Source organism: Talpa occidentalis, unplaced genomic scaffold, assembly GCF_014898055.3.
Source record: "Talpa occidentalis isolate TD23 unplaced genomic scaffold, MPIMG_talOcc4v2.1 talOcc4.9, whole genome shotgun sequence".
Classification (NCBI taxonomy): Eukaryota; Metazoa; Chordata; class Mammalia; order Eulipotyphla; family Talpidae; genus Talpa; species Talpa occidentalis.
The window spans coordinates 102,735,813-102,751,980 of record NW_023605305.1 but is presented as its reverse complement, the minus strand read 5'-3'; the positions used below and the strand labels follow the sequence as shown (position 1 = coordinate 102,751,980).

The following is a 16,168-nucleotide window of genomic DNA, read 5'->3' as shown; positions in this document are numbered from 1 at the left end:
GTGGGGAGATGGGGGGGTGCCTGGTGGGCTGGGCTTGCCGGGAGCCCTGATTCTTGGGCAGAGGGAGTCGAGGGGGGCGGGCTCCGGGCAGTCCCAGAGGCGTCTGATTGGGTCTGACCCTCAGGCGGCTTGTCAGTTTCGCCCAGAGTTAAGGGGGGCGCTGGAGGGGGTGGGCGGGGGAGGGGGGGCTGCCGGGAGTCTCTCGTCCGGCCCACTGACGGCATGAAGCCTTTAGGGGCACGCAGCAATCTCAGATTTTTGGTTGAAGCCCCTCATCTGCCTTCAGTCTGAAAGTAGGGCCCCTCAGAGCACGGATCGGAGGGTCCCGGCGCGGGGCCAGCCCAGAGGGCGAGAAGGGGGCGAGAGACGAGGAAGGAAGCAAAGCATCAAATTGAAAAGAAAAAGCCCTTTGACTTGGCCACCTCTCCCTCCCCAATGGCTGTGTAGCGAGCGCCCCTTACGAGACCGTGAAGGGAAGAAGTTGGTCTGCAACCGCAGTTCCGTGGGTTGAGTGCACAGTTGTGAGTTGCGGGGTTCAGAGATGGAGCGCTGGTCCTCTAGGTGGAAAACGAAACGGTGGCTCTGGGATTTCACCGTAACGACCCTCGCGTTGACTTTCCTCTTCCAGGCTAGAGAGGTCAGAGGAGGTAAGAGAAAAACGGATTTGGGGAGGTGGGAGATGGCCTTGGAGGTTTCCCTCATTCTGTACCCCTCCCACTGCCCGGCACCCTCTCCACCCCCTACCTCCCCCAGCAAGTCCCCATGTAATTCTCCTAAATAAAATCCAGATTGTGAGTGCCACCAGGTTGAAAGTGAAGACCAGAGAGGGAGATGGATGTAGGCGGGACAGTCATGGGAGAGGTGGTAGCAGGAAAAAAGATCTGTCAGGCACAGAGGCTGCTGAAATGCCCGTCACCACTTTCCAGAGTCTTTGAAAAGGGGAAAAATATTACCTTGAACACAAGAGCCGTTGTGCAAAGCTTTTGTTGGAGAAACAGTCCTTAGGCTGCCCTTTGAACACATCTGGTTTCTTCAGATTTTGAGTAATGGAAATACCTTTTCTTTTTTTTTTTTTTTTAAGATTTATTTATTTAAGACCTGGGGTACAGGCCAGAGGTGCGGGGGGCGAGAGGATTCACCAGAGACAGAGTGGGGAGCAGAACAGGCAGAACTGAAACACTGTTGAGGGGAGCAGCGGGTGAGATAGGAGAGGTCTACTGTGCCATGTGGGTAGCTCCCCGGCCAGCCGGCCCCAGGATCAAACTCGTGCTGCAGTCTGTGGATTGCTTCATAGTCCTGTGCTTAACCCCTTGTGCCACCAGGGTGGCCCAGAAATATCTTTTTAAGAGTGAACTGAAGAGAAAATATAGAGAAAGTGTATGAAATGAACCTTGGTAAAGTTCTTTGGAACAAAGTGAGAAGCAGGCAGTTTAACTTTTAGGGCTATGGAAGCAAGCAGGAGGCTGAATCTAGAAGATTGAGAGCTCTGTGTGTGTGTGTGTGTGTGTGTGTGTGTGTTATTTTGAAAAGATTTTAAGTGGAGAAAATTGTCAGGGACGCATTTAGGACACAAACACTTTTCTCTGAATTTCAATCCCCTCCTCCCAATCATACGCCCCCCCCCCACCTTCTTGCAGGTTGGACGTGCAGTTCTTTTGCAGAATGATGAAACTCTCCAAGCAAATGGGATGGGGGGTGGAGTAATAGGGATTGGGAGGGAAGGGGAAGGGGCGTGGGGTGGGGTGGGAGGAAAAGTTCCTACGTGGCACCACCAAATATTCAGTGACTAGACCTGCTGGGAAGTCTGCAGCCCTGTCAGTACCGGAGGAGGGAGAGCGACTTCACTCCTCTCTACTCCTCCCTTCTCCTCCCCGCCCTTCCTGCAAAGGCATCTGGCTGGAGCAGTCCGTTAGGTGCCTAGACAGGAATGGCAGCCGATCGCCTTTGGAGTTGAGAGAGTACAGTGCAGTCTGGGGTGAAAAAGCAAGCTTTGTCAGGCATGCACAGAAAAGTGGGGAACATGAAGCAGGGTGGAGGGGATTGGCTGAGGGAGAAAGAAATTGTCAACCCAAATGCTCAGGTTTTAGCAGAAACCTGAGTCTGGCCAATGGTAGATGCCAAGATCTGAGTTCTCCCTACTGGGAGTTAGCTCTCCCGGAGGCCAAACTCTGAGAACAGGTCTCTATTTCTTCCTCACAGTTAGTGGTGTTCACCTGGCTGAGCCGCAGGCAGTGCTGGATTATTCATCTGTGTGACACCCTGGTGACAAGTCAGATCCTTATTTGAATTGCCTTTGAATTTTGAAATGAATTATGCTATAATGAATTCTATTGAGTCATTCCTTTCTACTTTTCAGAAATAAATGGCACAGTCTTTGAACATGAAATCCATTTAAAGTTTGTGTTTTACCTCTGGTACCTGGTCACCAGCTGGATTGGTCAGTTCTGTCAGCAGTTCTGCCCTCTGCTGGTTTTATTTATTATTTGGAATTCAAGCATCTGCCTTCCTAAATGAGGCCTCTTAAAATCCTTCTAACTACGGTAATACTGGGAAGGAACACACAATTAAGGAAGAACAGATAGACCTTTTTTTTTTTTTTTTTTTTTGCCAGCTTGTCACACATGTAGACAAGAGTATCACGATGGCAGCTATTTATTTAAAAATATATAAAAACTAAGACTATCTTCAATGGAGACAGATGAAATATAAACTCCAAAGAGGCACCTCTGAAGATGTTCAGGGATTATTTCTCTGCAGGTATTTATATTTCTTTGCCACATTGGACCTGCCTTAAAGCCCTGAATCTTTCAGAAAGATGGGATGTCTATGCTTGCAATGCATAATTTTATTTTTTTCCATCTAGTTACATACTTGAAACATTTTAAACAAACATTTCAGTAGTGCATCAGATCAGTGTGGAAAAAGTACCTTCCCTATTGTTATAAAGCTAAATAATGTGTGAAACAACAAAATTTAAGGCTAATATGTTATTTCTGTTTGTCATAGCTTATCCACTATCTTGAGAATTTTCTGATTGCTTAGCTATTCATATTGTACTATACGGTATTTGTTTCACCTTTCGCTAGGCACTAAGTACTAAGTGGGAGGCTACTTATTTACTTCAACCTGCTCTTGTAAACATTCTCATCACTTAATAAATTTCAAAAAGGGAAGTAATAGTATATTGATCTTTAAAAGGAAACAATGGCCAGAATCATAATAAAAGGAAAAAAAATCCATCATCCAATTCTCATATTAGCCTTTAGATTTGCAATTGAATAATGTATAGGATTTTATTCTGAGTTCTAAAAAGGTACTACATGCTAGCATCGTACTGTAATTTATTGATTTCACTGAGATGCAGTGGTGTGATTTGCTTGCTAAAGCCAAAGATAATTTAAAATAGACCCTGTTTTCATCTAAAATTTTTATTTCTTTGATTAAAAATATTAAAGCCTTAAAAAGTTCTGACTCCTAATAAAATTGAATTCCAAAGAAAGTATAGCTATAATGCTGAAACATCTAACCTAACAGAGAAAAGTTTTTGGAATGAATGGGTTAAAAGAAAATTTATGAGCTTATGCAGTCATATTAATTTTCTTTACAAATCCAAACTCTATAACTTAGAAATCTTATTTGAAAATTTTATAATTTATTATGATTTAGTATAAAGTGGCATTATTTTATAATATACTCATTTGTATTATCTTCAATTTAATTTTCATGTTTGTTTATGTTTAACATAAATGATTTATCTCAGGAATTTATGGATTTCTTTGTCAATTAGTCCCTGAGATTTACCTAGAATCTACAGTGGCTATACTGTGTGTTAGCAGAGATGGCTTAGGAGTTTTAAGTAATAGCTACAATTTTGTACTAAAAAGTAATATTAATTGACATTTTTTTCACTAAAATGGCACTCAACTGTTGGTGGTGAAACCAATATTATGTCTTGCAAAAAGTTGACTAATTTTACGCGGAACTTTCTAAGCCTGACAGAAATTGTTAGTGAGCCCTGCTAGAGTATTGTTTTGAGTGCCCGGGATCAGCAGGTGAAATGGTGCTCGCTTCCAGAGTATGTGCTAAATCCACCTTTTTAAGGAGCTTGTCCATTTGGTTACTTAATCAGAAATTAGTTGCTTACTCACAAGCATACTTGTTATGCTTCTGACAAGTGTGGTTTTTGCTAAGATGATTAATATTGTATTTCTCTGTCCTTTTTTTTATTAATAAATATGGCAACATCCAAAATAGGGAACTAAAATAGGTATCTGAGGAGAAACATCTTCCTGCATGTTTTATACAGATCATATCAATTTTAGGTGTATGTGTGTATTCAGTTAATACAGACACTTTCACATGATTATCTATTAGTTTCGAAATTAAGTTTTTAATCTAAGTGATAGTAAATTTCATAATTAATTCTAGCAGACAGATGACTTTGTAAAAATTACTCCCTAAGAGACAGTCCATAGTTTTCAACAAAATTATGAAATTACAAATGAGAAATGTGTATATTTTATGATTGCTTAAAACTTATTTTTAATTAAACTTTCAGTTTCCATGTTTTCCTCCATTTGTAACTAAATTAGAAGGACTATAAGTTATCCCTAAAACACATCAGGGCAAACTTGTGCTCCTTTTCAGATTTATCTGACCCAGAAAAACTAAGAAGTCACCTCTCTTTTCTAAAACTTTGCTTCTATTCTGAAACAAATTCCTTTTATCCTGGTTAATTTTTTAAAGCACTGACTAGTGGTAACACATGGACTCAAATCAAGGTGGTTGAGAGCTTATAATTAAAAAATGGAATCTTTGAAAGGAAGAAAGGTGTTCATATGAGATTTTTAAAAAAGGAATGCTACAGATAAAAATTATACAAATCATTTTTCTGTTTTACCTTTTCACCATCCTAATAAGGTAATTAAGGCACAGAGAAGTTGTTAGTGCAATACTCCCATACAAGCTTAAAAATCCCCTTTTAGTATTCAAGATCTTCTCAAATGAGTAGGGTGAAAACTTGTAGTAGTGTTAAAATATCATTAAGTGATAGTACTCTGAGACTTTGTGGAATAGCCTGATATAATTTAAATGTGTGCTAGTATTTAGATTAGTGAGAAAATGGATTAGGTGAAAATGCCTTCAAAGAAAATTGGAAAAGAAATAGAATTATAATGCATACTTCAATTTCCTAAATTTGAAGAAAGGTAATTTCTGATAATTTATTTTGTTAATATTCCTAAGTATGTGGTTCTAGAAAATAATCTGTATTAGAGTAGAAAGCTTAATAGTCACTGAAATATACTGTATACTATATTAAGTATATAATTGTAGCTATATTAAGAACACAGATTTTTATCCTCTCTAAAATTGCTAATAGAGGACCAGACAAAAACTGAATTTTCAAAAAGCTAAGAAAATTATATATTTATTGCAAATAATGTCACATTTCTGTGCTTTTCCTATTGACTAGATTGATTAGATGATTATATATTACATATAATTATATGACTTTTACTAATACACTAGATCGCAAATATATTATTATTTGATATGGGTCAGATAATCTATTTCCAAAAATGTGGCCAACTTTGGAAAGCATTTATCCATGCATATTCTGATTAAAGTGCTGCCTCTTTCAGATTTTCAAAGTAGCTGTAACTACATAGACACCTTCTACCTGAGAAATAGGCAGGTGATTTTAGGGAAGTGCTTACTCTTAATTGACTACCATGACCATTTTATTGCCAACAACTATGATAAATTTTATCACCACATGTGGACTTTTGAAAAGGGAAGAAAGACCTATTTTACCCCTCTACCTTTATTTCTAAAAGTCCAATCTTCGGAAGTGATTTAGTATTTCTAGCAAAGGAAGAGTTCTGTCTTTAGGGGAAAAAAAAAAAAAAAACTTCATGTCTTTAGGATTCTGAAAAAGATACTGTGAAAGCAAATATTTATCTCATGATTAAATCTAACACTTTATTTAAGCGTGGGATTTTACAAATACTGAGCTATCCCCATCATTTTGTATAATTTTTTAGTGATTATTTAGGTATTTAAAAGCCAGAATTCTATTGTATCCCAAATATGCCATTCTTTGCTTCCTCCCTTTGGAGAAATAATTAGGGGCAGTTGGTGTAATCATTAGGAATTAAAGGCAGGCTGCAGAGTGAGGCTGAGAGCTGATCTGCATTTCTGCTTTTACTCCTCCACTTCCCTCATTTAATACTGGAGAAATGTGACCTGGGCTGGGAGTGGGGAGAGACCAAGGCTTTTTTTTTAACCATTGATGTTTTGTTCCTTAGCAAAAAGAAAAGATGTTATATATAGATGCTACAAAAAGTTTTAGTCTTCCATAAATTCTCTCATTGAAAAGTCAATTTTCAATGCAAATTCCAGTGCAATCTAGTGATTTCCTTCAATTTGGATTTTTTCTTGTAATTTATTTTCAGTTTTATTCAAAGTCTATTTTTCCCATTTTAAACCGCCTTTTATATAATAATGCGTCTAAATAATTATTTCCTCTTCTATCGAAACCCCGGTATGATTTTATTCTCATAGGTAAGTCGGTTTTGTTTTCCTACTTTGAGTTGTGTCAGAACTCCACATCGATAATCCTAGCTCACAGTGCCAATGAAAGTCAATTTTAACATGATTTACTAAGTAATATCTATTTATCAGTTGCAGTCTTTGGCCTACTACTGAGTTGGCTAGTGGTTCTTTAGACATTGGCTGATCACCAGACCTCTACTGTTATCTGGTAAAATAAACTCTTTGCTTGCTGCGCATGGAATTAGAGACAGTGCTATTAATTTAAGAGAAAGAGCTCAGAGAAAAGAAAGGTTATCATATTTCAGAGTAAGTGACCAGCTTAAATACGACTTGACAATTGAGAACTAAAACTAACCTGTGTAAAAGTGCTTTGGCACAATCAACTTTTGCAATCCCCTCAAACCTTTTTTTCCTTAAAAAGCATTTCTTTCTTATTTTAACCAAATTTAATTGCTCTTGAATGGCCCTGTACTGTACTGGCAAATGAAGGTCCCTATTCATAGACTTAGCGAATAGAGTGTCAACTGTAGCTTCCTTCCTCTGTCTGACTGGTAAACTGACATCCGGGCTTAAAAAACCAAACTTTACACTGCACAAGGAACTTTCCGTCCTTAGTAAGATTTTCACATACAACTTCCCAAAAGAATGACTGCTAGAAAGAACAGTGCTTGCAATTCCTGATGGAACTAATAAAAAGCTTTAGTGCACATTTGTGCTTTGTGCTTTTAGGTAGCACTGTAGAGAAAGAGGATCCTGAGATAGTACAGAAGTGTTCTTGACTTTTCTTTTTAAAGAGTCTGACTAGTGGAGCACAACTTACTACTTGTTATCTTTCTTCTTTTTTTTAAAGATTTATTTTATTTATTCATGCATACAAGAACTGGGGTGCAGGCCAGAAGTGCGGAGAATGAGAGGATTTATCAGAAGCAGAGTGGGTAGCAGAACTGGTGGATCTACTGAAATACACTGCTGAGGGGAGCAGCAGTTGAGACAGGAGAGGTCTGCTGTACCATTTGGGTCAGCTGCCTGGCTGGGGATTGAACTCCCACTGTAGTGGCTGAAGATAGCTTCATAGAGCTGAGACTTAACCCCTTGCACCACCAGGGAGACCCTCTTTCTTCTTTCTTCTTTTTAAACACTGATGAGCTTCAAAATATTTCACTGGTATTGTCCAAAGGGCTTAGCATGATGTGGGGTGCCCTGTAGGATGTAGCCCCTTGGTATGTCCAGGTTCCTAATAACTCCAACCCCATCCAGCTCACACTGCACTCTAGTCACACTAAACTTCTTGCCCACATTCTCATCTCTTTGACATATTCACTTTTCCTGGAATATCTGTTCTCTTCTCATCCATCTAGTAAACACCTTGTTTGGCTTCAAGACTTAGTTCATATTTCCAGGCAGATGTAATAGTAAGAACTAAAACAGAATGCATCCTTATTATGTACCAGATTCTATTGTAAGCACTTTCCAAACAGAATCTTGTTTCATTCCGACAGTCACCCTGAAAGTAAACTAATATTGAAATCTCCATTTTACCCATGAGGAAACTGAAAAACAGAGAAGTTAATTATTGTGCCTAAGATCACATAGGGTTTGGACGCAGACAGTCTAGCACGAGAGGATTTGTTTTTGATCACGTGTCCATGTTTACTTTGTTGTATCTTTTAATGCTTTTATAATTTTCCCTGACTGATGAGATGTTGTCCTGGGAGCTCACAATAGTGCACAAATTAGGTTGTTTTACCACTATAAACATCATATCATTTGTGTAAATCGCTTGATTGCCACCATGGAGAAATACAGAGATCTGGCAAAAGTTGGTATGATTCAGGTAGCTCTTCAGCCTGCTTTGAAGTTCATTAGTAGAAGTCATATCATTCCTACCATTTTATGGACAAACCTAACCCCTAATGATGGTGGGAATCCAAAGTGCAGTTGCTGGAAGTCTTCAAATGCTACTTTGACAACTTTATCCATTGGTGTTAAAGGTTCAAATTGGGGGTGGTGTCCTTTCAGTAAGTAACAAAGACAATTATAGAGTTCTGCTTGTTTTGTTGGGTTGTTGGAAAACTCACGATACATTTTTGCATAGAAAACATAGAAAAAATACATCATGACTTTTCCGACAACCCAATAATTAGCGTTCATTGAAAGAAATAACAGGTCTTGTTCAAATTTGGGGAATTGAACTACAGGACTATACATTTTCCTTCAGTATAAAAGTGTCAGTTCTGTTTTATTAGAACTCTTTGGAATGCAATCAACTGGGACACCATAACTGAAAGATGCATGGTTTGCCAAAAATCATTATATAAAAAAATGTTCATTTATATGTTAGTCTTTCTCTGGGGCGTTAATTTTATTTTTTGCATCCAATATGTACCAAGATGTCAGGACACATAGTATATAATGTGTTCACTATTTAGATTACTAATTATCTTCTTACTTTGGAAAACTGGGAGAAAATTAGACTCTAGTTAACTTAGAGTGGTGTGACATGACCTTCTAATACCATGTTAAGAGTAATTGTGTCCCCTGTTCCTTCTCTTTCATTGCTCTCTGAAAGTAGAGTTTGGGTTTCTCTCTTGCTTTCTTCGTCTGGAAAACAGTTTGGTATATTCTCTGCAATGATTCCTCCAAATATTCGAAGCTACTCTGACTTTATTGCCTCTAAAACTATTGTTGGTATAAGATAAAAAAGAAATGACAGTTGGCACCTCTATCACTTTATGTAATTGTCATTTCTTTTTTAGTTATTGAATAATTAAATGTTCATTTAACAAGTTTGATAAAGATGATCATAATATTGTCTCTATGTCCACTATACTTTGCTTTACATCTCTAGGGTTTATTTACTGCTCATTTCAAGTTCATACCCTGAAGCAACATTAATCCTAACCCTCTCCCCTAGTATGCTGTATTCCAATATTTTAACCTCTGTTTTATGATACTGACTTCTTTTGGATTCCACATACAAGTTATAAAGGCATAGGTGCTTTGTAAATATTCACAGATAGTTTGATGCACAGCCAAAGGTTTTACAAACCTTCTATAAAAAGACATAAATATACACAAACATGAGAATGTGCCCAGCATTATAACAAGGTTCCAAAAGTCAATTTCTCTGCTATGTGCAAATCATCCAATAAATACATCATTGCCAAATAGCTGTGGTTTTGTAAAAACTGATTTAAGCAGATAAATTCATTAAGATATGATGTTTTTTCTTAATTCCCCTATAGTATATAGTATATAAATACCTGTGATTATTGCTCTAACATTAAAATCAAATGCTGTATTCCAAATTTAATTTTAGTTTTATAATACACTATTTTAATAGGATTGGCCACTTGTAAATCAGAAATACCATACTTTTCAAATATCAAACTGTCAATGGTTCTTGTTTTTGACATCCTTAGAGTTGTCATAACTGCAACTTTCAGTTCATATAAGTCTTTATGATGTGAGAAAGTTCAAAAGTGAGGTTGTTTCATAACACAAGAAAATATATGGCTGTCTGGTTTGAGTTCTGTGGCCACAATGATAGTATGCCAATCTCCATTCTAATGGAGTAGCTAAGGGAATGCTGGAGCTAGTGGGGTGGTGAGGGGTCACATAACACAAGAACATATGGATATATTTTTCTGCACAGCACAGAAACATGTGACTAATGAAAAATTACAGGGACATTGCTAAGTAGACTGGGTCAATGCATACTTGCATATCTGTTCATACTAGGTGGCCCTCGATTGCAACCATTGGATCCTCCAGTAACCAGAACACTGGGGTCATAGGGCATTTTCAGTAGGTTACCTGACACTGGGGTCAGGTAACCTACTGAAGTTACCTGGGATCTTCCATGAAAATTAGTACATCTCAGTCTTTATTGAAACAATTATGGACTTTATAGACTTAAAACATACTTTAATGATCCTTCTATTTCTTAAAGGAGTACATCAAGCAAGTATTTGCACATAACTATAAAATCTGTTATAAAACAAAGAAGAAACCTAACTTTTCTAACTTATGTGTTTTTATTACTGAAATTATAGCATCATCTCAGTTATTGACAACATAAGCAGTCATGACATTCAAGCTGCAAACCTTAGTTTTGATTCCTTCTCTCATATCCTACATCTAACCTATCAACAATTCCTGTCAGCACTGTCATCAGAATGTATGCAGAATCTGACATAGCACATCTCTCAGTCCAACATAACAAAATTAACAATATTGTCTGTGTCAATCACAGTTGCTTCCTCTCTGCTCACTGGGTCTAATCCAGTGTCCCCAGGGTCTGTTCTCAATGTAGCAGTGGCAATGATCTAAAGAGTTAGTTGGTTCATGTTCTCCTTCCCACTTAACCTTCCAGTAGGTTCCAAACTTTTTGCAGATCCAACAGGACCTACACAATCTACCTTCAGCATGCTCTTGCCTTTACTTCTCTGGCCTCATAATTTACACCCTTTTTATTTCCTTTGCTGAAAGCCTATTTTTCTTCCTGAATTTCTTTCCAACATGTTGGACCAACTCCTATGTCAGGTTGTTTGCTCACGCTATTCCTTTTGCTTTGAATGTTATTCTAACATTGATAAATGTTATTCTATAAAAATATCAAGATAGAGAAATCTCTTATTATGACTTTCCAGTCTTGGCAAAATCACTTTCTTATTGAGGCCTTTATTTTCTTTCTTATTTGATATTAAGATCTTCGATTCCTTAGCCTACCCCATAATTATTTACCGATTTATTTTTCTCTATAGTACTAATCAAATTTGTGTTATGTATAAAAATAATGATCTATTCAAATTAAAGATTAAAATTCTATATTAAGGTTTTATATAAAATGTAATATTTGATCATTCTAGAATACAAATGTTCCTTTAAATTATTTGGGCACTTTCTATGCCAGATTTGCCCAAGTAATTTCCTTACTTTTTCATTTGTTTTGCATATTTAAACATATTCATATGACAAATTCCAGGCAGTGAAGTATTTTACTTATTTAGTAGACATCATGCACATTTTATTTTAAAAGATCCTAAGTGTGTAAGAATGGTAATGAGACCCTGTACTTTGCTACATTGATAAAGCAGTGATGTAGGACTTATGGTAACCTAGAAAACACATGGAGGATGGTCCCAGCTTAAGGTCTAGAAAGCAAGTACAGAGTAGATACGGTCAAAGAAATGTTTTCACGTGTTGATAATCAAATGCAAATTCATTTATTGTTCCTAATCAATGTTATCTGTAAGATCACATGTTTTATGGACTTTTCTCAGCCTCAAGATAATTCAGAATTGAACAGTCAACAGTAGAATGTAAATATAAAAGATGTATAACAGTGGGGTGATGATATCAATTGAGCTTCCATATAGTAATGGTACATTTAACATAAAAACAGATTTGAGATTGATTTGGGTACTTAAATTTTCTAAATTTCAAGAACCACCTGTGGGATTGTATTTACTTAGAATACCATTGGAATGTGCTGGAGAGAGCACTAAACATTACATAAATTTCATGGGCAGTATCTAATGAACCTTTAGAGGACATCGTTTTTCTGCTGTATTGTACAGAGATTTTCTGAGGTAGTCAGAGGAAATGGAAAATAGGAATCAAGGGAATTATAACAAGAATCGTGGGTGGTATTCCCTGGAATGATGAGAGATGTTCAGAAAGGGAGACATTTTTTGAGAGCAGCAGTTTTGGAATATTAATTTTATTGATTGAGTGCTTTCTATGTATTAGATACTATCCTTGAAGACTAAAATTATTTATCTAATTTAATTCTGAAATTGAGGTTATTTAAGGAAATAGGTCTTAGAAGCGTTAAGTATTTACCCTGAAAGTCATACAGATAATAAATGCTGAACTTGGCATGGGAGTTAGGCAGTTTCAACTACATAAATGGAATGATTAAAATTGTCTATTCATTTGTCAGTGCCTACATTTTAGATTCCTTATTAAGAATTATTTTGATTTTAATATGTAGCAGGCTATTGGTAATAATTAAATTATAAGAATAGTCATTTTTCTCTCATTTCTTCTTTCGTCAGTCCTGCTTTCCACTACCACATACAGGCACCCCCACACCCCTGTTTTTTGATAGTCATCTAAGACCAGCAAAGAATTTCATGACTAGGTGGAAGACGGTTTATATATTTTTCTGGTTTACTTTATTTTTATTTCTTTCTGTGATGGTACATTTTGTGTATGACCTATGATATAAGTACAAAATAGGTGGCTCACAAAGTAAATGTCTACTAGAAAACAACAGAGTCAACCAGTCTTAGGAAACTCTTTAGGGTGCTGTTGTTAAAGGTCACTTTCCCTGCCCTGCCTTTTCCTTATTAGGAAAAGAACTTTCAACTCTCAGGCAAGATGTAGTTTCTCACTCATTCATTTACTCATTCACTTATTGATTGCTTAATATGTGTTAGTCTCGACGCCAAGAGAATTTACAGTGAACCTAAGTAGTGCTGACGTCACTATCAGAAGGGTTCACGATCTATCAGGGGAGGCAGACGAGCAATAAATTACAAGCTTGGGGGGAGAGGGAGAAATTAAATGTTATGAATCATCTGTGACAGGGAAGTCATAACTATAATTAAGACATACACTGGCCCACTTAGGGTCAATTCTGTTTGGCTGGGCGTTCGCCCGCATGACTATGGGTAATTTGGGCAGTTTTCCTGGGAAACTATTCTTTGAAATTCTTTCTTCTCTTTCTCTCTATGTACACTAAGTCTATCAAAAAATCACACTAAGAACCTGTTTCCTTTGCCTTTGTGCATACATATGGTTTAATCCCTTTCAGAGTGTGCACCTCTTAACAGTTTGGGGTTCCTGATTGCCCAAGGTGATGTGCTAACAGAACAAATATGACTTCACTATATAATGTCTCCTGTTACTACTTACTGGTCACAGTAGTGTATGAAGACATTTAGAGGAGGAATTAGAGAGAAACAGTCAAAGCTTTGTGAGATGCTATATATGAGTGATCCTTGTGGACACTGAAGCAATAAGAAAAAAGATTAAAAGCCCTGGTATGGGCTGGTAAGATTGAATGGGGGTGTTGAAGAGATTGGTGGACATAATAGAAAAATCATCTTAGGTTATCAAAGTTTGATTTTGTTTCAAGGTAAGAGAGCCCTATAGACTTCAGAGGGACGTTGCTTCTGTATGTTATCACATATTTATGTTTCATATTCCACCGATATTTTATGTCATCTCTGTGGGTTCTGTGTGTGTGTGTGTGTGTGTGTGTGTGTGTGTACCTATTCTCTTCTCATTTGGTGAAAAAAGTCAAGTATGGATAAATAATTAAAGCCAAGTGTGACAAAGTGCTATGATAGAGACGAGCATATCTAATCCAGTTTTGGGAGATAGAGTTTTCTGGAGGGGGTTTCAGTGTGTTAGATCTTAATTATTCTTTTTTTAAAAGATTTATTTATTTATGCGTACAAGAACTGGGGTACAGGCCAAAGGTGCAGGAGGTGAGGGATTCACCAGAGACAGAGTGGGGAGCAGAATAGGCAGATCCACTGAAATACACTTCTGAGGGGAGCAGCGGGCGAAACAGGAGAGGTCTGCTCCATGTGGGTTAGCTCCCTGGCTGGGGATCAAACTCGTGCTACAGTGGCTGCAGACAGCTTCATAGTGCTGAGAGGCCCCTGATTATTCTTTAGGTGATTGGAGGTAATTATTTCAGACTGGGAAGGGAGATTTATAAAGGCCCAGAGGCAGGGGAGAGACATGGTGAGTCTTGGGGAATCGGTATGACTAGAGCACTGGATGAGGAAATAGGAGCAATGAGGGAAAAGCATGGAGATGCAGTAGGGTGAAACTGAGAATAATGGGATATATCTAGCTTATTAAGATTTTATATGCAGTGTTTGGGGATACTATGTAGAAGTCAGTGAGTCTCTCTGAAGGAATTTAAATGGTAAATCGACATGATGCATGGAGTTTTGGAAGCACATTCAAACTATGGGGGGCAGATTGATGAGAAAAGCCATGGAAAATAGATGACTGTTGGGAGTGCACTGAGCTCTGCCATCCTGTTCTCCCAATTCATAAATCTTTAGGTGTACAGTCAAAGGCAAAAAAGTATTATTGAACAAAATACTGTGCTGAATTTGATACATCTGAAATGCTAGTTATGATCTGTGCCATCAATACTGACAACATCAATGAATTGAAATAGTAAGCACATACAAGAATTGCTATGAATATGGAATTTTCACTGTTTTAAGTATCTAAAGCTGTGATCACAATAAATTATTGTTTTTAATCTTTAAAATGTTGTAGGTCAGTTAATAAAATATGAACAATCATTCCCCCGATGTTGTTGTTTATATGTATGTATATAAAACAATAAAAACCATGTCATGAGAATTTGATAAATGTAAGATTATGAGATCAAATAATAGCACAATTTCAGAGTGGGTAATTTGTTATTTTGCTTACTTGAAAGGAACAAATTTTAAGACTTGATGAACTGAATTTTGCATTTTTAACTTGTTATTGACTTTTATGTTTATAATTGAAATCTTAATTATATTTTCCTTTATAAAGTTTTTTTGAAGGGTGAATTAATATATCACCGTTTTTTGAAGGATGATATTAATATATCACATCGTGTGTGTACAGAGAACTTTGGAATGCTTTAACAGTAGTCCACTTATTTTAAATCCTTAGAGGGGATGCATATTTTAACTAGCTTGTAAGAAAGAGGGAACACATGTGACAAAATCTATGCTTTTTGGACAAGGTCACACTGTTAAAAGATAACCTGGAGGCAAACAAAGTTGAATTCCACTTTATTTTTTATTCTACTTCAGAGAAGTATGGCTTTCATAGCTGTGTTTGTGCTTTACCCCTGAGCCTTTGCCCTATTCAGATATACTTTTGCTAATAGCTTCAGACCAAGATAAGATAAAATAAGCAGAGAAGATGCTGTCACTTTTAGAAACCACCTCCTTCAGAATATTTTATAACCTGAAACATAGGTTGAGTTTAATTTAAAGGATATAAAAACACCAGAAATTAAATAACTGGCTCAAGATAATTTTAGTATATTTATGCTTTAAGCTTTTTATTGATAAGGTTTTTATTTCTAGGCTATAAGCACTATGTGGGTGGTGAAGAGGAAATGTCTATACTTATTTTCAATTAGTGTTCTGTACATTCCTACATATCTACCCTAAGAACAGAAAAACACTACTTTGAAAGAAATCTACAGCTGGTATTTGAACCTGCTTTTGGAGTATCCTTAGTTTGCTCTCTGATTTTCAATTCTTTCATCTGCACAGAGCATAATGATCTGTAAGATGTGTAAGGGCTGATGCCTGGACAGATGCTGGCTTTCACTTAATTTCAAATGATGCCATTACTTGATATGATTTAGATTTTATGAATTGTAATTGAATGCATCAGAATGTTAAAATTCATACATAGGTTAAATTAGATTCTAAATATACACACACACATTCACCCGTGTGTGTGTGTGTGTGTGTGTGTATAAAACAAGCAAAACTTCTATTTTGCTTTTCCATGATTTCATTCCTGATTTGAGATATATATTTGAGAATGTTATGATTTGTAT

General features: G+C 36.9%; 1 protein-coding gene across 2 annotated transcripts in view; it reads left to right on the top strand.

Moving 5' to 3' along the window:
- Positions 1-201: 201 nt before the first annotated feature.
- The window catches only part of COL11A1 (collagen type XI alpha 1 chain), a 196,445-nt gene continuing 180,478 nt past the window's right edge, over positions 202-16,168 (top strand). For both annotated transcript variants that reach the window (XM_037498135.2, XM_037498134.1), the window contains exon 1: positions 202-647. In XM_037498135.2, the coding sequence (XP_037354032.1) occupies positions 542-647 (106 nt within the window). In that variant the 5' untranslated portion in view covers positions 202-541. The remainder of the gene's footprint in view (positions 648-16,168) is intronic.